The sequence below is a fragment of the Physeter macrocephalus genome, chromosome 18, assembly GCF_002837175.3.
Source record: "Physeter macrocephalus isolate SW-GA chromosome 18, ASM283717v5, whole genome shotgun sequence".
Taxonomy (NCBI): Eukaryota; Metazoa; Chordata; class Mammalia; order Artiodactyla; family Physeteridae; genus Physeter; species Physeter macrocephalus.
The window spans coordinates 70,534,615-70,556,890 of NC_041231.1; the positions used below are offsets into that span (position 1 = coordinate 70,534,615).

At 46.6% G+C, this 22,276-nt stretch overlaps 1 protein-coding gene across 3 annotated transcripts in view; it reads left to right on the top strand.

The window, feature by feature from the left end:
* Window positions 1–6,360, top strand: part of ARMC12 (armadillo repeat containing 12) — a 9,592-nt gene extending 3,232 nt beyond the window's left edge. For all 3 annotated transcript variants that reach the window (XM_007110793.4, XM_028479377.1, XM_028479376.2), the window contains 3 exons: window positions 4,181–4,354; window positions 4,490–4,561; window positions 5,995–6,360. In XM_007110793.4, coding sequence (XP_007110855.1) covers window positions 4,181–4,354; window positions 4,490–4,561; window positions 5,995–6,324 — 576 coding nt within the window. In that variant the 3' untranslated portion in view covers window positions 6,325–6,360. The remainder of the gene's footprint in view (window positions 1–4,180; window positions 4,355–4,489; window positions 4,562–5,994) is intronic.
* Window positions 6,361–22,276: the final 15,916 nt, after the last annotated feature.

The following is a 22,276-nucleotide window of genomic DNA, read 5'->3' on the forward strand; positions in this document are numbered from 1 at the left end:
TACCACACACACACAAAAAAAACTCTGTCTGATATGGCCTCCCCCGGCTCCTTCCCTTTAGTGTTCAACAAGCTCTATTCCTTCCCATCTTAAAAGGCAAAACCAAAAAAACATCTTCCTTGACCTCCAAGTCTCTCTCTAGCAAATGATCTCTCTCCCAAAATATTTTACTTAAAAATAAGTAAAATATTCAAAACTTGCAAACATTTTATGCATGTATGGTAGAAAGAATAACAATAAAACAAAACACACGTAACCAGAACCCAGGCTAAGAAATAGAACATAACCAATTGGTTAGATGCCCCAGATGCCCCTCCTTATTCCCCACCTCCTCCCCCACCAGAGGCAATCATTCCTCTGCATTTTGTTCATCAATTTCTTGATTTTCTTTGTAGTTTTACCATATACACATGTGTCATCATTTTCTAGCAGGGCACGGCAGACAAAAATAGGTAAAATATAGTTGGAATGTTTTTAAGCTTCATGGATCTGGAAGTATGCAGTTTGTATTCTGCGGTTTGCCTTTTCCCTCCAACATGGAAAGATTCGCCCTTATTGATGTGGACTGGTCTGTTTCCTTCTTTTGCACTGCTCTGTAGTGTTCTAGTTCATGAATACCCTGCAATCTTATTCATCCAGCTGCCCATGAGTAGGCATTTGAGTTGTTTGCACATTGTGCCATGAGCATTCTTGTACACATCTCCCTCGTGGACGTGGGAGACTTTCTCTAGGACATGTATGCAGGAGTGGGATGGTCGGGTGAAAGGTATGCCCAGCTTTTCAAGAAGGGCCGTATCAGTTTACACCCTCCACCAGCCCCGCATGCGTGTTTCTGGTGCATCATTTCTTCCCCGACACTTGGTATTTTCGCACTTTAAATTTTTTGCATCAAACTTTTTTGGGGAAAAAAAGGTCTCTAGGTCTCCACTTGCTGGCTGCCTCTACTTTATCCCTCAACCTTCTCAGTTGCCCTAAGGCTGTGATTCTCAAGCATATCAGAATTGCCTGGAAAGCTGGTTAACAAATGAAGATGTCAGGGCATTACATCCTGTGGGTTCAGTTCAACAGGGAAGCTGTGTTTTTCACAAGCCCCCCCAGAAGATTCTGATGTACGTGGCCTGGGCACCACTGTTCCTTCTTTCCCCAGGGTCTGTATCCTGAGGACCTGACCCCTGTTCTCCTCTCTCTGGGTGAATGCAGCCCCTCCCTACTGAGGGGTGGGGGCAGGGAGGAGCAGGGTACTAATGGGAATGCTGTGCTCCCCACTCCAGGCTTCTGGCATCCTTCTTACTTGGCTCACAAAGGTACAGCTTGTAAGAGTACCTGCCTTTGGTAATAAGGCCCAAGCATCTTGCAGCTCAGAAGCCAAGATTCCTTTTTTCTTTCAACCAATGTATATTGAGCACGTACTTTGTGTCCAAGCACTATGCTAGGCACTGGAGACACAGCAGTGAACAGAGTGGGAAAGATCCCTGCCCAGTGGAACTTATACTGCCTGCAAGGCAGGCAATACACAAATAAGTGAAATATATGGTGTTTCATGGGGCAAGTGCTATGGAGAAAAATCAAGAAGGGTGGTAAGGAAGGCTGGCATGGGGGTGCTGTTGCAAGGGGGTGCTGTTGCAATTTCAAAGGAGAAAATCTTTGGGACCTAGGGCTTGATAAAGAGGTCATAGAAATGACACCAAAAGCACAATCTATAAAAGAAAAAATTGATAAATTGGACTTCATCAAAATTAAAAAAACATTTGCTTTGTGAAAGACCCTGTTAAGAAGATGAAAAGACAAACTGCAGATTGGAAGAAAATATTTGCAAACCACATATCTGACAAAGGACTCATATCTAGATTATATAAAGAACTCCCAAAACTCGAAGTCAAAAACAATAATAATCCATTTAGAAAATGGGCACAAGACATGGAGATATTTCACTGAAGAGGGTATACAAATTGCAAATAAGCACATAAAAAATGTTTAACATTGGGAAGCAGCCGCATAGCACAGGGAGATCAGCTCGGTGCTTTGTGACCACCTAGAGGGGTGGGATAGGGAGGGTGGGAGGGAGGGAGACGCAAGAGGGAAGAGATATGGGAACATATGTATATGTATAACTGTTTAACATTTAACTAGCCATTAGGGAAATGCAAATTAGTACCACAATGAGATATTACTATACACCTATTAGATGATTTAAACTCCAAATTAGTGACAATACCAAATGCTGGTGAAGATGTAGAGAAACTGGATCTCTCGTATGTTGCTGGTGGGAATGTAAAATGATACACCAGCCACTCTGGAAAATAGTTTGGCAGTTTCTTTAACAAACTCTTTTACCATACAAACCAGCAATTGCACTCTTGGGCATTTATCCTGGAGAAATAAAAACTTACATCTGCCAAAAAACGTGTTCACAGTTGTTCATAGCAGCTTTATTTGTAATGGTCAAAAACTGGAAACAACCAAAATGTCTCTCAGTAGATAAATGATTAAACAAACTGTGGTAGGCCATACCATGGAACCTTACTCAGTAATAAAAAGGAATGAACTATTGATACACACGACCACTTGGATGGATCTCAAGGGCATTATACTGAGTGAAAAAAATCAATTTCAGAAGGTTACAAAATGTGATTCCATTTATATAACATTCTCAATAATGACAAAATTAGAGAGATGGAAAACAGATTAGTGGTTGCCGCTGGTTAGGGCTGGTTTTGATGGTCAGGGCTAAGTGTGACTAATAAGGGACCCACAAGGGAGATCTGTGGTGATTCTGATGGAATAATCTGTTGATTGCAGTGGTGGTTACATGAAGCTACATACGTGATAAAATGACGTGGAACTATACATACACATTGTGCTAATACCATTTTCCTGGTTTTGATAGTGTAGTGTAATTATCTAAGATGTAGCTATTGAGGGAAACTGGGTGGAAGGCACATGGGACCTCTCTGTACTGTTTTTGCAACTTCCCATGAATTTATAATTATTTGAAAATAAAAAGTTTAAAAACAAAAAGTGTGTTGCATATTGACAGTGCTATGGGGAAAAATAAAGGTGGGGATAAGGGAGGCAGGGATGGGAGTGGTGCTGCCGTCTTAAAGGAGCAGGTGGTTAGGGAAGGCCTCCCTGAGAAGGTGACATTAAGGCAAAGTCTTGAATGAAGTAAGAGTGAGCTCTGAATAGCTGAGGAGGGAGAGCATTCTAAGCAGAGGGAACACCATGTGCAAAGACCTAAGATAGGTGTGTACCTGGCATGTTCAGGGAATAGCTAAGGCCATTGTGATGGAAACCATGGGAGCAAAGGAGAGAATAGGAGATGAGGCCAAAGAAATAATGGGGGGAGAGGGACAGATCATGTCAGACCTTGTAAGCCAGTGTAAGGACTTTAGCTCTTACCCTGAATGAACTAGGGACTCTTGAGCAGTCCAGCCTGTCTGCTGTTCTGAGAATAGATGCAGGGGACAAGGATGGAAGCAGGGAGAAGGAGGCTATCGCAGAAACCCGGGGGAGAGGTGATGATGGCTTGGAACAGGGTGGTAGAGGGGGATGGTGAGAAGTGTCTTGATTGTTGGTAGGTTTTGAAGGTAGAGCCAACAGGATTTTCTGAAAGATTGGAAAAGGGTGTGAGAGAAAAGAGAGTCAAGGAAGAACATAGATTTTTGGTCTGAGTAATTGGAAGGCAGGTGTAACCAACAGCTGAGATAGGAAGGGTAGTGGAAGGAGCAGGTTTGGGAGTGGGAATGTGTTGGCTCAGAGGTTTAGTAAGATTCTGGGAAAGAAGTGGAACTGGCACTTGCATATATGAGTCTGGAGTTTAGGGAGAGGTCTGGGCTGGAGATAGAAACTTGAAAGTCATCAGCATGTGGATAATTTTTAACAGTGAGTCTGTGAGTCTTTAACACTGTATCGCTAAGGGAGTGATGAAGATAGAGGAGGAGGTTGGGCAGAAGAACTGGGAAAGAAACATGTGATGGAGAAGCCAAGTGAAGAAAGAGTTTCAAGGGGGTGAGAGGGGTCAACTAGGTCAAATAACGTTGAGAGTTAAAGTGGGGAACTGTCTGTGGGGTTGGCTCAGTTTTTGTGGGCGGGGGCAGTGAAGAGTGAAGGCAGAGGCTTGGCTAATGTTGAGGATTATCATATAAAAGTAGAAAACCCTTCTCCTCTCCCCCCTCCCTAGGAACACTCCATCAAGGTGTTGGAACTGATCTCCACCATCTGGGACTCGGAGCTGCACATTGCAGGCCTCAGACTCCTCAACAACCTCCCACTGCCTGACTTTGCACATCCACAGCTGCGACGGGTGATGCCTGCTTTGATGGAGATCCTGCAGTCAGACTACATCCTGGCACAGGTGACTGAGGACCAGAGCCCAGGCCCTGCCCTCCTGACCAGCCCTGGCACAGCACCTAGAGGGAGGAGCAGAGATTTGTGTCTTCCCTGCTCAGGCCCACCTGTCTTCTCATTCTTTACCCTTTCCTTTATTCAGGTGCAAGCCGCGCGATTGCTGAGCAACCTGGCGCAGAAGAACGACCTTCTCTATGATATTCTCAACTGCCAGGTGAGAAAAGAACTGAAAGACGGGCTAATGGATGTGAACTCAGATATTGTGAAAGGAAGAATCGTGGATTCTTCAGACAGACTTAGCCCTCACAAAATCATCTTGTTCCTCTTTCTGCCTCTGCACTAGATACATTGCAAAGCACCCCCTCTTCTGTCCTCCCAATACAATCAGATTTTCCTTTGAGGGACTTTCTGCACTCTGAGAGTCAGGAACACAGGTGACAGAAATTAATGTAGGTATTTTAACATTAGGGGAAAATTATTTATAACAAAAATAATTATTAGGAATAGACAGGGTCACTACATAATAATAGTTCAGAAGGATAAAGCAACTCTAAACTTATATGAACTTAGTAACATAATCTCAAAATATATATGGCAAAACTTGATAGAATTATAAGGAAATCGTTTTTTCTTTTTTCAGTTTTACTGAGGTATAATTGACAGATAAATTTGTAAGATATTTAAAGCATATGTAGTAAATCAACTACACCCCAATAAAAACTAAATATATATATATATATAAAACTTAATTATACTAAAAAAAAAGTGTATGTTGTGGTGATTTGGTATACGTTGTGAAAGGATTCCCACCATCTAGTTAATTAACACATCCGTCACCTCACATTTTGTTTGTTTTTGGTGAGAACATTTAAATTCTACTCTCTTAGCAAATTTCAATTATATAATAGTGTTATCAACAGTACTCACCATGTTTGCATTAGACCCTTGGATCTTATTCATCTTTTAGCTGAAAGTATCTACCCTTTTACCAACCTCTCCCTATTTCCCCCGCACCCCACCCCAGCCCCTGGCAACCACTTTTCTACTGTTTCTGTGAGTTTGACTTAAAAAAAATTCCACATTTAAGTGATACCATACAGTATTTGTATTTCTCTGTCTGGCTTATCTCACTTAGCATAATGTCCTCTGGGTCTATCCATATTGTCACAAATGGCAGGATTTCCTACAGCTGAATAATTGGGAAGAAAAATGGACATATCTATCACCACAGTAGAAGATTTGGAAGATTTTAACTATTCTTTCAGCAATTAATACATAAATACCTAAAACTAGTTAAGTTTATACTTGCTGCAAATAACACAAATAAGCTTGAGCCATTAGACATATCCAGAACACTCTACAATTAGTAAATGCACATTCCGCTCAAGTACACAAAATATTTACAAAAATTAACCACATGCTAAGCTTTAAAAGTTTGTCTCAACAAATTTCCCTGAATCAATATTATCATATCACTCATGTTTTATGACCACAATGAAATTGTGTTAAAGAATGATGATGAAAACTAAAAAATTCCTATACAGTTGGATCTGAAACTTAGTTATATTGGGGAGTTGAGGCAATAGGAGGATGGAGGAACTTTAGAATTTACCTTGGACTTCATTCCTCTCTCCATCCCACTCACAGGTACACTCCAACTTCCTGGACCTGTTCCAGTCCACACAGCCCGGGAGTCTGCTGCTCGAAGTACTGGTGTTTGCAGAGTGGCTGAGTGAGGGCCGGAGTTCACCCCACTACCATGCTGTGAAGTGGCATTACAATGAACAGTCTGTGCACGAAGCTCTCTTTGGGGATGACTCACGACTGGCAGACCGGCTGCTTGCCCTGGTCATCCACCCCGAGGAGGATGTTCAGATCCAGGCCTGCAAAGTCATAGTCAGCCTGCAGTGCCCCCAGGATGTGGGAGTCCAGCCCTCCTTCCCGCCCAGTCATTCCTGCTTTAATAATGCAGAATAAAATTATGGAGAGCCAATAAATGAATATGGAAGAAAAGCTTGAGGGGCAGTGTCTGTCCAGGGCCTTCCACGGTGGGTGTAGATTTCAGCCAGCATAACTTCCTGTCAAAGTGTGGGCCTGTCTCCCCAAATGCATTCCCTGTTTAGAGGACAGACTCCCTTCTCTTGCTGCTTTTACGTATTTATTTTTTTGAGTGATAATTTTTATTGGAGCATAGCTGATTTATAATTTTGTGTTAGTTTCTGCTGTACAGCAAAGTGAATCAGTTATACATATAACTACTCCTTTATAGATTCTATTTCCATATAGGTCATTACAGAATACTATGCTATACAGTGCTATACAGTAGGTTCTTTTAATTATTTATTTTATATATAGTAGTGTGTATATGTCAATCCCAATCCCAATCCAATTTATCCCTCCCCCTCTCTTGCTGCTTTTAAATTTGAATGGGGAGCCAATGCTTTCAGGGAGTTTCAGGGAGAAGGCAGGTTTGGGGACTAAGGCCAAAGATAATCAACAGGAGACAGTATACAGCACTGGATTACTCAAGATGGGCTGGGCTATGCCACAGTAACAATAACCTCCAAATCTTAGTAGATGACCAGGGTTATTTCTTTTTCACACTACATGCTCCTGGCAGGTCAGTTGGGGGTAGAGGGGCAGGAAAAGTGACTTGCGCAACGTCACGTGACTGGTCTGGGGCAGAAGTAGGATTAGAACCTCCTAATTTTTACTGGGCTTTTTACTTTCATAGTCCTTGGCTCAAGCCCTGTGGGAGTGGACCATAGATTCTAAGCCAGAATCTGTGGCAGTTGAGAAAGACCTCAGTGCTTCCAGATTTTAGGGGCCAGTTTAGGACTGAACTACAAGGAAATCTGTCCCTACTGTATCCCTGACCCAGGACCCCATCACTTGAGTGGGTAGATGGTGGGTGGAGGGGTGTTGGTTAGGATGTGCTGATCAGAGAGCCAGTTCTTACTAAGGGATCCTTATCACTATTTCCCAGAGTTTGATTTGTCACCTCTGAGTGGACAGTCACTACTAGATCTGAATCATCAGCTCTCTGCTTTCTCCTGAGCTCAGGACTGGGGCTACTCCTTCCTGCTACTTGGATACAATGCAGTCACCCCAATGGAACTTGTCAAAAGCCAACATCATCCTACCCACCCCTCCACAAGCTATCCATGTTCCCATGTCACCAGCAAGGTATGGGGAGTCACCTTAACTTCTCCTCCCTACTACATCCACCCAGTCCTCCAATTCCCACTGCTACACTATCCCCCATGTCAGGACTTTTGGGAAGTCATTATCCTACTTCTGTTCTCCATCCTCTCCAGCCCTACACGCTGCAAACTAATCTTAGAACCCCACACTGGGACTTCGCTGGCCGTCCACTGGTTAAGACTCAGCACTTTGGGACTTCCCTGTTGGCGCAGTGGTTAATAATCCGCCTGCCAATACAGGGGGCACAGGTTCGAGCCCTGGTCTGGTAAGATCCCACATGCCATGGAGCAACTAAGCCCGTGCGCCACAACTACTAAGCCTGCACTCTGGAGCCCACGAGCCACAACTACTGAAGCCCACGCGCCTAGAGCCCATGCTCCGCAACAAGAGAAGCCACCACAATGAGAAGCCCGTGCACTGCAAAGGAGAGTAGCCCACGCTCGCCACAGCTAGAGAAAGCCCGCGTGCAACAAAGACCCAACACAGCCATAAATAAATAAATGAATAAATAAATAAATAAAAATTTATTAAAAAAAAAAAAAGACTCAGCACTTCCACTGCAGGGGTCGCGGGTCGATCCCTGGTCAGGAAACTAAGATCCCGCATGCCTCACAGCGCGGCCAGAAAATTTAAAAAAAAAAAGAACCCCACATTGCACCATCCTCAAAAATCTTCATAGTTACCCCACTGCCAAAGTGAACTCTTCTCAGCCCCAAATCTAGGTCACATGATCTGATAAGTATAAGAGTAACTACATCAAAAGCAAATAGGATTTTGTCCTGGAAGGTATGGTCACTGGAGCCCTTTTTTCACATAATAGCACCAAATGAATTCACTCTGCATTTAAGGCCCTTCACCATCTGTTCATCCTGCCGGCCACTAACCTAGCAGTTCAACACGCTTCTCCAACCAAACTAGAGCAAACAAGTCACGGCTGACCTAATCCTACCATGTTTGGTCTTGCCCCCGAAGTTTTGATACAAACTTCTCCCTGCCTACAGGGCCCTTCTTTCTCTTTTCCCCTGGGCTGTGTCCCCATGCCCTGCTGTGGTCTAGAGTTTTCTTCAACTATACCAGCTTTGGCACTTCCGGCAGCACTTCTCATCTGAGCCTCTCATTTGGCATTTAGCAAATTAAAGCTTGGGTTTTATAAACTTTGTTCTTTTTGCAGTAGGTCCTATCTGACTGCTTATAAAAGCCTTGAAGGAAGAGCCTGCTCTGGACAGGCCCATGATAACAATTGGCTGATGATAATGAAAGTAGAGCTGGCAGTAGACAATGAGACGGGGAGGGGTATATTGGTTATTGGTGGCTGTGTAACAAATTCTGACAAAACTTAGTGTATCAGTCTGGGTCCAATCAAGAGAGAGAAACCACACAGTAATTTGAAGAGGGAGATTTAAAAATAATTTTTACTCCAATCCCCTGTTGTAAATAATAAAGAATTGGTTAGTAAGGAGTAAAGAGAACTCTAGCAGTTGAATAGCAGACATAGAAGCAGCCCTTCCTTACCCCTAGGACTGAGGCTGAAACAGAGCACCCAGGGAAGAGATATCCACCCCCTACCTCAAGGTTGAAATCCAGACTTTGTTGAGGAGAACACAGCCTGTGGCTCGCTGTATGGCAGAAAAGTCACCGCAGCGTCATACCAGTGGAACTTGCAGAAATCTGCCTTCTTAGATGCTAGGGAAAGTTCTTCATGGGGAGGTGTCGAGCCAAAGGCACTCCACTACAAAACCACCTGAGCAGGGTACAGGAACTTCCACGTACTGCAGGATCCTGGGGCTGGAGAAACCGTGAGTGCTGCAGGAGCATCCTTGCTGGAGAAGCCACATGCACAGCAGGTGCTGGATGCTGGAGAAGCTGCAGGAGGTGGAGGCACTCTGCTGACTCTGCTGCCCAAGGGGTAGTGCCAGGAGGATCTGCTGGCTGCTGGATGTTGCTGGCCACTCCAGGAGCTGGGCACTGGTGAAGCTGTTTGCACTGCAGGAGCCTGCCAATCAAGCACACTAGAACAGGGAAGCAGAAAACTTTTCCTCCTGCCATGTCTCTCCAGCTTCTTTCCTCTTAACAATTTAAAACATCAATAAGCACTTGTTCTCGCTCATAGGAATTCGGGAGCATCTTGGCATGGCGGTTCTGATTCAGTCAAGTTGTGCTTGCAGTCAAGCTATATTGGCCAGGATTGCAGTCATCTGGAGACTTGACTGGGGCTGGAGGATCACTTCCAAGATGGCACACTCATGTGGCTGGCAAGTTGGTGCTGGCAGTTGGCAGGAGGCCTCAGTCTTTCTACATATAGGCATCTTCACAGGGATATTTGAGCATACTTGTGACATAGCAGCTGGCTTCTCCTAGAGTGAATCATCCAAGAGAGAGCAGGGCAAAAGCTGCTGTGTCTTTTCTGACCTAACTTCAGAAGTCATATATTATCACTTCCCCCACATTCTATTTGTTAGATGTGAGTCACTAGGTCCAGTCCACATTCAATACAAGGGGAATTAGGCTCTACCTTTCGAAGAGGAGAGTATCAATTTGTGACCATTTAAAAACCACCACATGGGCTTCCCTGGTGGCGCAGTGGTTGAGAGTCCGCCTGCCGATGCAGGGGACACGGGTTCGTGTCCCGGTCCAGGAGGATCCCACGTGCCGCAGAGCGGCTGGGCCCGTGAGCCATGGCCGCTGAGCCTGCGCGTCCGGAGCCTGTGCTCCGCAACGGGAGAGGCACAACAGTGAGAGGCCCATGTACCGCAAAAAAAAAAAAACAAAAACAACCACAGGTGGCATCAAGCAACAAGCACTACGGAATTCCCTGGCAGTGCAGTGGTTAGGATGTGGCGCTTTCACTGCCATGGCCCGGGTTCAGTCCCTGGTCGGGGAACTAAGATCCTGCAAGCTGCACAGCGTGGCCGAAGAAAACAAAAAAAAAAACGAAAAATCAACAAGGACTAATGTGTACTCAGCAGCTAGATGCATCTGTCTCCCGCCTGGGAGGTTCTCTGCTAAGGAGAAGAGAAAGTTCATAACCAGCCCATGTACCGCAAAAAAAAAAAAACAAAAACAACCACAGGTGGCATCAAGCAACAAGCACTACGGAATTCCCTGGCAGTGCAGTGGTTAGGATGTGGCGCTTTCACTGCCATGGCCCGGGTTCAGTCCCTGGTCGGGGAACTAAGATCCTGCAAGCTGCACAGCGTGGCCGAAGAAAACAAAAAAAAACGAAAAATCAACAAGGACTAATGTGTACTCAGCAGCTAGATGCATCTGTCTCCCGCCTGGGAGGTTCTCTGCTAAGGAGAAGAGAAAGTTCATAACCAATAGTTGCCACCCTATCTATCCCATCCCTCAGTCTGCCCTCCAGCTGGTTAGCTTGTTTCCTTACCTGCAGACTTCTTTTATCTTCAGGCAATTATACTTCCAAAGAAACATCTCTTTCCATCTTTTCAGTTGATTCTAAGAAGGCTTCATAGAAGAGATGGGCTTGAATTGGATCTTGAGAGAGGGAAGAGATTTCCAGGGTGGGAAACTACTTGGACTTTACCAAAAGGGAAATAAGAGTTTCCCCCTGATGGGATTATGAGAGGGGCTGGGGTGCTGGTAGATGGTATTTGGCCAGGGAGACTGCCAGTTACTCCTGTAACTGATTTCCTGAAGGAGACGTGTGAGGGACAGAGATGAGGGAACGCCACTGGACGGTTCCAGCAGGACCTCAACACAGGGTCTCAAGCAGATGGGGCTGGAGTCCCCGCTTTGTCTTAAGACTTAAAGCAGGGTCTCTCCTCTCTAAACGCACATGTTACCACTTCTCCTGTGTAATTTGCCCCCCTTGAATGTGAACTGGGCCTAGTGACTTGCTTCTTACCAATAGAATATGGCTGTTGAGCTACACCTCTCAGTCCTGAAAGCCTTGTAATTGCCCAGCCTCAAGACTGAAGAAAGAGCTCGGAGTCAGCAATAGAGAGATAGGGGATCTTACATGTCTGAAACAAAAGGTCCTGGAGCTACATCGTACCATATTCTGCAGACGGCAGGAAGGACATGACAGCAGTCTTCGCTACTTGGGGGAGAAAGAGGCTACCATTTATAGGGGGAATTGACGTCAGGTTGGCTCATCAGCTACCTGGGAAACCAGTTGGAGCACGACCCTCACAGCCCCTCAGATTAACGACCATCACGAGGGCAGATGTTTCCTATTAACAACTGGCAGGTAGAGCAGGGATTAGATCAGTCACTAGCTGGAGCAGGGGACAAACACGTTCACGTGAATAGGTACGGGTGAAACAGGGACTTGTTGAGCAGCGGATGTACAAAGAGCAAGAGAACAGCCATCTTGAGTGGCCTGACCATGCAATGGCCAAGCGAGGGAATGTTACCTTAAAGATTAGATTACAAAACACTATGACTTCCATCTTGCTTCCATTCTCCCTTGTCCTTCACTGTCTTGTGCTGATGAAGCCAATGGCCACGTTGTGAGCTGTCCTATGGAGAGGACTCAGCCAAGAGCCTGTGAAGAACTGAAGCTGTTGGTCCAACAGCCTGTAAGGAGCTGAAGTCTGCCAACCACCACCTGAGTAAACTTGGAAGCAGATCCACCCCCAGTTGAGCCTGAAGGTGACTGCAGCCCCAGCCGACACCTTGATTGCAGCCCGTGAGAGACCCAGAGCCAGAGGACCCAACCAAGTTGTGACTTCACTCCTGACACACAGAAACTATGAAGTAATAAATGATGAGTTAAGCCACTGAGCTTTGGGGTAATTCATTATGTAACGAATGTAACACGTGACTCTTTCAAGTGTCTAGCCACTGGGTCAGTTCTTCCACTCAAGGATGAGAACAGAAATCACCAATACTGGGACTTCCCTGGTGGTGCAGTGGTTAAGAATCTGCCTGCCAATGCAGGGGACACGGGTTTGATCCCTGGTCCAGGAAGATCCCACAAGCCGCAGAGCAACTAAGCCTGTGTGCCACAACTACTGAGCTTGCGCTCTAGAGCCCACAAGCCACAACTACTGAGCCCATGTGCCACAACTACTGAAGTCCGTGCTCCTAGAGCCTGTGCTCCACAACAAGAAAAGCGACCACAATGAGAAGCCTATGCACTGCAACAAAGAGTAGCCCCCGCTTGCCACAACTAGAGAAAGGCCGCACGCAGCAAGAAGACCCAACAGAGCCAAAAAATAAATAACTAAATAAAATTTAAAAAAAAAAATCACAGGGCCACACTCAAATGTGGCACCTTCAATGCCCATGACACCTGCCCACAAGTAACTATGGCCATTCGAATGTCTGGGAACACCACGTGGATTTCTTTGAGAGAAACAAGAAGTGGGTGGAGAGAGCCTTTTCCCTCCATGACACCTGCTTCCACAGAGCCAAACGATGAACCAAAACCCCACCCTGGAAGGTCCTCTCGTTCCTCTCAACTGTCTTCCCTTCCTCCAAACCATCTCCTTACCCCAGAGATTCTCAGTCACTGCCACCTTAGAACACCTCTTTTCCTTGAGCTGGACAGAGGACTCCCATAGCCAAAACTAAGTAAGGCTTGTCTTTCTTTAAGTGGTAGGGAGAAATGAATAGGTATTTTTCGCCTAAATGTCTGGCACCTGCTACAGCTTATCTGCTGATGAGTAACAGATTTCAAAATAAATGAGCAAGGAGCAAACAAATAATAATAGAAAAACATAGAAATGTGATTTCTTAAAATAGTTTATGGGTTATTGTTCGAGATGCTGTGACCTAAATACATACAATAGAGTAAAAAGAGGGAAGGAAAGCAGAGAAAGAGAGCTGAGTTCATGAACTTGGATTCCATCTCTGGCTATTTCCTGGTGTTCTACAGAGAGTACCGGAGGGTCCGGGCTGCCAGAGCAAGTGTGAGAACCTCAGCTACTTCCTAGGCAGTGAGCTGGTTCCCAAGATTTGACCTCTAGATGGAACTTCAGGGAAAATACCCCGAGGCTGGAGGTACCATCAATGGAAAAGGGGGAGGAGGTGCTATGTAACAGATCCTGTCCCCTAGACTGGAAACCATCAAGGTTAACTGCCCAGCCTCAGTGTCATACTCTGGGCACACGGTTGGCAATTTTTTTTTTATTTCCAAGGAATGTATGTAAATTGTGGGCTACTGTGGCCCAGTCTGGACTGAGAGAGAATGACAAAGGGAAATGAATACTTACTGTAAGGCCTCTCCATTCTCATATTACCCTGGATACTTGTATTCGGGGGTGGGGGGGATGCTGGAGTCAAATATCAGTCCAGGAGACAGAACGTGGAATGGCAATTGCACGGTCAAGGAGATTAGAGACAGGACTCTTGGGCACGTGTGTGAGTATAACTCGTGGAATTAGAAAGCATACACCCTGGCAAATACACACACACACCTTAGACTGCTAGACTGTGGCCCATGCCTGTTTTCATCTGGGCACATGGCTACCTAAAATAGACACTGTATTTCCCAGTTTTTCTGTTTTTCTTGCAGCTAGGGTTAGTCATGTGACTATGACTGACCGACGGAGTGGAGAATATTAAAGCAAGCAGTCAGGCCCTCCCCTCCCTCATCCCCATCCTTCATTCCACTACCTGAAATATGAACAGGTTATAAGGCAATCTTTGACCAGGCTGATGAATGCAATGCCTATAGATGCCAGAGCAATGAAACTAAAGCAGCCTGGACCGCTGAGACTGTGGAGATCCCATATCAGCCCTGGACTGCATATCCTTGGAATGCTATGTGAAAGAGAAACAAACTTCTATCTTATATTAATCCATTTGTTCTGTGATTTCTTTTACTGCAGCCAAACCTGTTTGTGTAATCTACAGCCCTGTGTTGGTCAATGAAATTCTACTATTAGTGATTTACTTGTTTCATAATTTACTTGTTAGACAAATATTTATCAAGCTTTGAGTGCTCTTTTTTTATCTTCTTTTTTTTTTTCGGTACGCGGGCCTCTCCACCGTTGTTGCCTCTCCCGTTGCGGAGCACAGGGTCCGGACGCGCAGGCTCAGCAGGCATGGCTCACGGGCCTAGCTGCTCCGCGGTAGGTGGAACCTTCCCGGACCAGGGCACGAACCCGTGTCCCCTGCATCGGCAGGCGGACTCTCAACCACTGCGCCACCAGGGAAGCCCTTTTTATCCTCTTAAATAGGAGCTGGCAGGTGAGCACAGAGCTGCGTACCAGAGAAGGGAGTGAGATGGGTCCATCAAAGGACTCAGAAAGGGGAGGTGAGCTCATCTATCTGCCCGTCTTTCCCAGGACCATCTTTTGCCTTGGTTTCCACAAATGGCAGTTATCGTCTTCTGTCTGTGAAGCAACTGTCTTTAGAGAGGGGAACTATGATTGCCATGAAAATCTAGAAGGGGACGAGGGACTTCCCTGGCAGTCCAATGGTTAGGACTCTGTGCTTCCACTGCAGGAGGCACGAGTTCGATCTCTGCTCGGGGAACTAAGATCCTGCATGCCTCGCAGCACGGCCAAAAATATTTTTTAACAAAATAAAATTAATTAATTAATTAATTAAAAGTTAGACGGGGAAGAACAAGCTCAAGTTACCAATGACTGAAAGAGGACAGAGCTCTGTATCAGCAGCTCCTGGACCCTGGACATTTGTCCAGCAAAGATTGAAGATGGCACAGAGCCAAGGGAGCATTCTCTCTGGTTTGTTGCTCGAAGGAAGTGACAAGGGAATAGTTGAATGGAAGCTCACCTTCCAGAGAGTGGACCAGGGTGGGTGTGTTAAGTGCAGTGCAGTTGGAAGGGGAACGTCGCGGAGGATGGGACTTCCCCACCAAATTCCCAGGGGACGACAAAAGCCTGACCATTGGAAATGTGATTTTTAAAAAACCAACATGTTAAATATATATGAAAGAGAAGCATAGAAATAAAAAGCATAGGTTGACATTCAAAGTGATCTATAGCTGTAAACATTGAAAAGTTTTCAGGTACGAGAGAGAAACCTACCTCCCCCCCATTCAAGTAACCCGTGCCATTTCCAGACATTTTATCCCTGAGGTGTCTCCTATAGATTGGCCTTTGTTCCACCTCCTCCTGGTATGCCTTCCTGGACCTTAGGGCTGGAAATGTGGAAGACATTCTTTTTCTTTTTTTGGCCACAGCAGATAGAGCAAACAAAGGCCATACTTTTTTTTTTTTTTTTGCGGTACGCGGGCCTCTCACTGTTGTGGCCTCTCCCATTGCGGAGCACAGGCTACAGACGTGCAGGCTCAGTGGCCACGGCTCACGGGCCTAGCTGCTCCACGGCATGTGGGATCTTCCCAGACCGGGGCATGAACCCGTGTCCCCTGCATCAGCAGGCGGACTCAACTACTGCGCCACCAGGGAAGCCCAAGGCCATACTTTTTGATGGCAGCTTCCTGATTCTGAGATCACAGCTAAGGCGTGTGTTTCCTGGGGCCAACAGCTGCAGTGATGGCCTCCTGACTCTCATCCTCCTAATGGTGGCAGGGTTGGTAGCTTCCTTGGCAGCTCAGTTCTACAGTGGGTTTTTTGAAAAATTTTATTCCTGGAGGTTCAGTCTGTATTCCACCCCTCAAGCCCTTTCAAAGACTTTGTGAGCCCTCAATTACTATGTTACATCTCTTTCTGCTTAAAATAGGTACAGTGGTATCTGTTATCTGCAACTGAACCCTGATGATAAAAATGCCTGACATAGGGACTTCCCTGGTGGTACAGTGGTTGAGAGTCCACCTGCCAATGCAGGGGACATGGGTTTGAGCCCTGGTCCGGGAAGATCCCACACGCCACGGAGCAGCTGAGCCCCTGCATCACAACTGCTGAGCCTAAGCTCTAGAGCCCATGAGCCACAACTACTGAGTCCATGTGCCACAACTGCTGAAGCCCATGCGCCTGGAGCCGATGATCTGCGGCGGGAGAGACCATCACGGTGAGGGGCCCACGCACCGCGTTGAGGAGTGGTCCTCACTCGCCACGGCTGGAGGGGTCTGCGTGCAGCCCAAAATAAATAAATAAATAAATAAATAAATAAATAAATTTATTTTTTTTTAAATGCCTGACATAGAGTAGCTGGTGCTAAATGTTTGTTGAATAAATGAATGAATGGGCAAATGAAGACTGCCAAGATGTCTACAGTCGGTTGGACAAACTAGTTGGACTCAATAGAGTGGTCAGAGCAATCAGTGGACATAAGGGGACAGTGAAATCAATTTGGGATTCTAACCGACATTTTAAAAAAGATGAAATAGAATAGAAAATCGCAGAGCAGATCACATATAGTAAAGGTAAGTATTGTTTTGTGAAACTTTAGCTTCATACACACATACACATTTTATGTATATGTGTGTACATACACACACATTTGCAGTGATAATAATCCAAATATTCAACAACCAGCATGACCGACATAAGTCAATTGGAATGGATGCCAACAGTATCTACTGGTTGTCTGAATACCAGTATAAAAAAAATCTTTGTAGTAAAAAAGAACAAGTGATTGAAACCCATTGGTCTATGGAATGTAGCTTAAGGCTTTTGGGGGAGTGGGGGTGGGAGCTAGTGGGCACATGTTTCTGAGGACCCTTCCTTAGGCATTGTCCCTTGCTAGAGGAACATAACCTTGACACGTTCCTGCCTTTGGGGGAGAAGCAATCCCCCTGTGTTGCAGAAACCGGTGTTTCTGCCCACCGGCATCCATTCCCATCCCAACCCCCAATTCCCTGCCTTTGGGAACCTGCCCTGCCCAGGCTTCACGAGTTTCTGCCAGTAACAGTCCCTGGCCACCCTGGCCAGAACGATTGGCCCAACTTAGGCCAATCAATTCTTCTAGGGTTTTGTATAATGGGTGCTGAAGGGAGGGGCTTGGGGCTTTATACAGATTTGCCCACCCCCTCCCACTGTCCAGAGGGGCAGCCTCCCTCCCAGAGACAGAGAGACTGAGGTCCCCACAAAGGCTGAAGCTGAGGAGGAGACACCTAACATCAGCAAGTGTGTCCCTGGACCCCTGAGGCCAGCCTCACACAGCTATTGGCCCAAAGCTGTTCCTTTGGTTTTTATTTTTAAAACAAGTTAGTTAGCCTTGGGTTTCTTTCAGTTGCAGCTAAAGGAGTTGTGATTACTTCATAGCTCCTCGAAGCGGTCAGGGGCCCTCATTGCCCAAGTAACTGAGTACTGATGTGGCTCAGAGACTCCTTGAGCCGGGAAGAACAAAACTCCCGTCTACACAGGCACCCTACGCTTAAGCAGTGTGGGCAGGGCACCAGGTCAGGCCATCCCTCTGTTACCCGAAGCTGCATGGAGACCTCTGGGGACCTTCTTCATTTCACCTGAATACAGAGGTCGTGGGGAGCTCTTTATGGCCCCTCTGAGGAAGCCCTGTCATAGGCTAACCTGTCTGGAGATGCTCAATCCACTCCCGTGGGTGGAGGGCAATGGAGTAGCACACTGGCCACCAGGTGTGACTACCCACTTCTGTCCTCCAGGTAGAAGCCCCTGGTCTAAGGGCTGGCTACGTCTGGAGGAGGCTGCGGTCAGCTCTGTCCTCTCCCTCCAGGCCTGTCTTCTTCCCTGGCTGAGCTGACAGCCCCTCCCCAGGACCAGCCTGTCCTGGGAAGAAATAAGATGGGAGCTGTGTGTTCTGAGCCCTGCCCCTGTGTGTGTGTGTGTGTGTGTGTGTGTGTGTGTGTGAAATGACCTGAGGTTGGGCATGAGGTGACCTCCCTCAAGACATGCTGGGCCGGGACGAAGTGAGAGAGTGGCACTGACATATATACGCTACCAAATGTAAAATAGATAGCTAGTGGGAAGCAGCTGCATAGCACACGGAGATCAGCTCCGTGTTTTGTGACCATCTAGAGGGGTGGGATACGGAGGGTGGGAGGGAGATGCAAGAGGGAGGGGATATGGGGATATATGTACACATATAGCTGATTCACTTTGTTATACAGAAGAAACTAACACACCATTGTAAAGCAATTATACTCCCATAAAGATGTTAAAAAAAAAAAAAAAGACCGAGAGGGGTGGGATAGGGATGGTGGGAGGGAGAAAAAAAAAAAAAATAAGACATGGTAGGCCTCTTCCTCTCTCAGGAGACCCTTCCCATCCTCACAGAGCAGGGAACCCCCCCTACCCCACCAAACCCCTGGAACCCAGGCTAAGTCTGGGACCCACCCTGACTCCAGCACAGCCACCACCAGCCCAACTTTCCACTGAGGAGCCACTTCAACTGGGGTTACTCCCATGGTCCCCCAAGTTCCCTGGAGTACTGACCACTCCAACTTCATCTGCATCCTCCACAAGCAGAGAGCCTGTCCTCTATTCATTCTCACCTCCACACCTTTGTCCCTCTGGACCCCTGCTTGGAAGGCCTTTACTTTCGGCCTGCCTAAATCCTAGTCCCCCTTCAAGTCTTCACAAAAGAGCACCACCCCCTCCTGTGGGCATCCAGGCCTGTCCTGGGCATCCTAAGTAGGCCTCGGTGCCCCACCTCTGTACCTGCACACACTTCTCACTGCCTGTCCTCTTCTCGAGGAAGCTTTTGCTGCCCTCTCTCCACATCTCAGACTCTTTCGGGCAACTGTTCATCAATCTCCCCAGACTACCTTGAGAGTTCCTTCAGGAATGAGTTGAGTGATGGGTGATTTTCACAAGGGCAGTTTTCTCCAGAATTCTATTTTGGATTTTCCAGACTGATTAAAAATTCCCAAACACTTGAGGAACCAACAGAATTTCTGTATATATATCTAATATATCGGCAAAGAAACAACATGGAAAACTGAACAAAACTACTACTGTCTTATTTTCCATTGTTTCATAAAGACACATTTGAAGGCCAAAACAGTAGGAAGGATGTAATTTCAGAGTAAAGAATTGTTCTTAAGGACTTCCCTGGTGGTCCGGTGGTTAAGACTCCGTGCTTCCACTGTAGGGGGCATGAGTTTGATCCCTGTTCGGGGAAGTTCTGCATGCCCCACGGTGCAGCCAAAAAGAAAAACTAGTTCTTTAAATACGTTTATCTTTATTTATTTTAAAAAATAAATTTATTTATTTATTTATTTATTTATTTAGGCTGCTGTGGGTCTTCGTTGCTGCGCACGGGCTTTCTCTAGTTGCCGCGAGCGGGGGCTGCTCTTTGTTGCAGTGTGCGGGCTTTTCATTGCGGTGGCTTCTCTTGTTGCGGAGCACGGGCTCTAGGTGCGCAGGCTTCAGTAGTTGTGGTTCACGGGCTCTAGAGCTCAGGCTCAGTAGTTGTGGTGCACGGGCTTAGTTGCTCTGCGGCATGTGGGATCTTCCCAGACCAGGACTCGAACCCGTGTCCCCTGCATTAGCAGGTGGCTTCTTAACCACTGTGCCACCAGGGAAGTCCCCTAAATGATAAACTCTTTAACAAAAAAGCCCTTATTTTTTTCATTTTGCTGTAGACCAGTGAGAATATTGTCATGGAAACCAGCAGACAGATGCAGGAAAGAAGGCACTGGAGGATGTCCGCCCAGCCAGGCGCTTCCTGCCCCTTTCTCCTCAGACAAGACTGGGATGGCCAGGTTTGGGTCCCGGCCAAAGGGCAGAGCCAGGGCCGCGCTCACAGGTCAGGTGGGTCAGTGACCACCCACCCACCGGCCCTGGGGACCCCAGTGATCTGGCTCCCACCCTCTCACACAGCACAGGTGTCCTGGATTTGTGCTTGTGACCAGGGCCACCTGGATTTGGGAAACAGGCCATTGGTACAGGAAGAAGAGGACTTGGAGTCAAGAGCCCGGGGTCCAGACCTGGCTCTGTTGAGTCACCTGGGGTAGTCCCTTCCTTCTCTGGGCCTCAGTTTCTTACCTTAAAATCAAGGCTCTATCAACTAGACTTCAACAAAATTTTTTTTTAAAAAGGAAAAAAAATGAAGGTTTTGAACTAGTCTCTGAGGCTAATGTAGCCCTCTGTCCTAAAAAAAAAAAAAAAAGGGTATTTTGCATAGAATTTAGAATTTCAGGGGCCCACCACCCACTCAGGGCCTTCAATAAACCCCCCTGGGGCCCCTGGTCCTCAGATCAAGAATCTCAACCTGCCAATCCTGACACACAGCCATTGGCCTCTTGCCCCACACCTGCCCATTTCCTGAGCAGTCTTAGACATTATTTACTAATTATCTACCCCTCACAAATACCTCAGGGAAGTATGTTACTCTGTACAAAGAATTATTATCCCCGGGGGTTCCTCTCCAGTTCACAATGAGTTTTGCGGATGGGAAACTAATCCCTTTAGGGGACAAAGCCTTCTGGCCACCCACAGCAGTGGGGGGGAGGGGCAGTGGAAGAGCTTGGGCTCAGGAGCTAGAATGCCCTGGGTTTATATCTGGCTCTGTGACTTACTTGTGTTATTTGGGAAAGTTATCTTACCTTGAGCCTTCAGGTTCCTCAGCTGTAAAATGGGCAGCAGAAACGATAGTATGCACTAAATATTCCCGGACTTGAATTTCCCAGCTTCCCTTGCAGAAAGTTGAGGTCACATGACTAGTTGTGGCCAATGGTCTCTGAGTGGAAGAGGCATGTGTCAGGCCTGGCTGAGGCATTTAGGGATCCATGTGCTTCCTCCATCTCTCTCTCCCATCTTCCATAAGGACCTTGGAGGCCACTCTTCCAGACAGTGAGGCTATGAGATGGGAGAAAGGTCTGCCCCGCATCAAAATTTACATGACTGGTAAATAAAGCATTATTGTACCAAGCCACTGAAATTTCAAGAGTTCTCTGTGGTGACAGCCGTTGTTAATTACCCTAATACAGGGAGGGCTAACAGAGCTCATAGACACAAAACCCTCTGAGCTCGGGCTTCCCTGGTGGTGCAGTGGTTGAGAGTCCGCCTGCCGATGCAGGGAACACGGGTTCATGCCCCGGTCCGGGAAGATCCCACATGCCGCGGAGTGGCTGGGCCCGTGAGCCATGGCCGCTGAGCCTGCGCGTCCGGAGCCTGTGCTCCACAACGGGAGAGGCCACAACAGTGAGAGGCCCGCGTACCGCAAAAAAAAAAAAAAAAAAAAAAAAAAAAAAAAAAACCCTCTGAGCTCAGTGGGAGCTGTTATCTTCGAGAAAAGACCTAAGCCCCATATATCAGTCAGCTCATGCTGCCATAAGAAAACACCATAGGCTTGGTGGCCTAAACAACACAAATTTACCTCTCACACTTCTGGAGGCTGGAAATCCAAGATAAGGGCGCCAGCATGGTCTGGCTCTGGTGAGAATCCTTTTTCTGGCTTGCAGACAGCTGCTTTCTCTCTGTGTCCTTACATGGCAGAGAGGAAGAGACAGCAAGCTCTCTGGTGTCTCTTCTTATGACGGTGCTAATCCCATCATGAGGGGACCCTCATGACTTCATCTAAACCTAATTACCTCCCAAAGGCCCCATCTCCAAATCTCATCTCACTGAGGGATCTGGCATCAACATATGAATTGGGGGAAGGGGGGGAAACAATTCAGTCCATAGCACCCCCTTCAAGTCAGGGCCCCTCAGATATTTTCTTACGAGCAAAATTTTTTTTTTTATTGGAGTATAGTTGCTTTACAATGTTGTGTTAGTTTCTGCTCTACAGCAAAGTGAATCAGTTATACGTATACATATATCCCCTCCTTTATGGATTTCTTTCTCATTTAGGTCACCAAAGAGCATTGAGTAGAGTTCCCTGTGCTATAAAGTAGGTTCTCATTAGTTATCTTTTTTTTTTTTTTTTTTTTTTTTGTGGTACGCGGGCCTCTCACTGTTGTGGCCTCTCC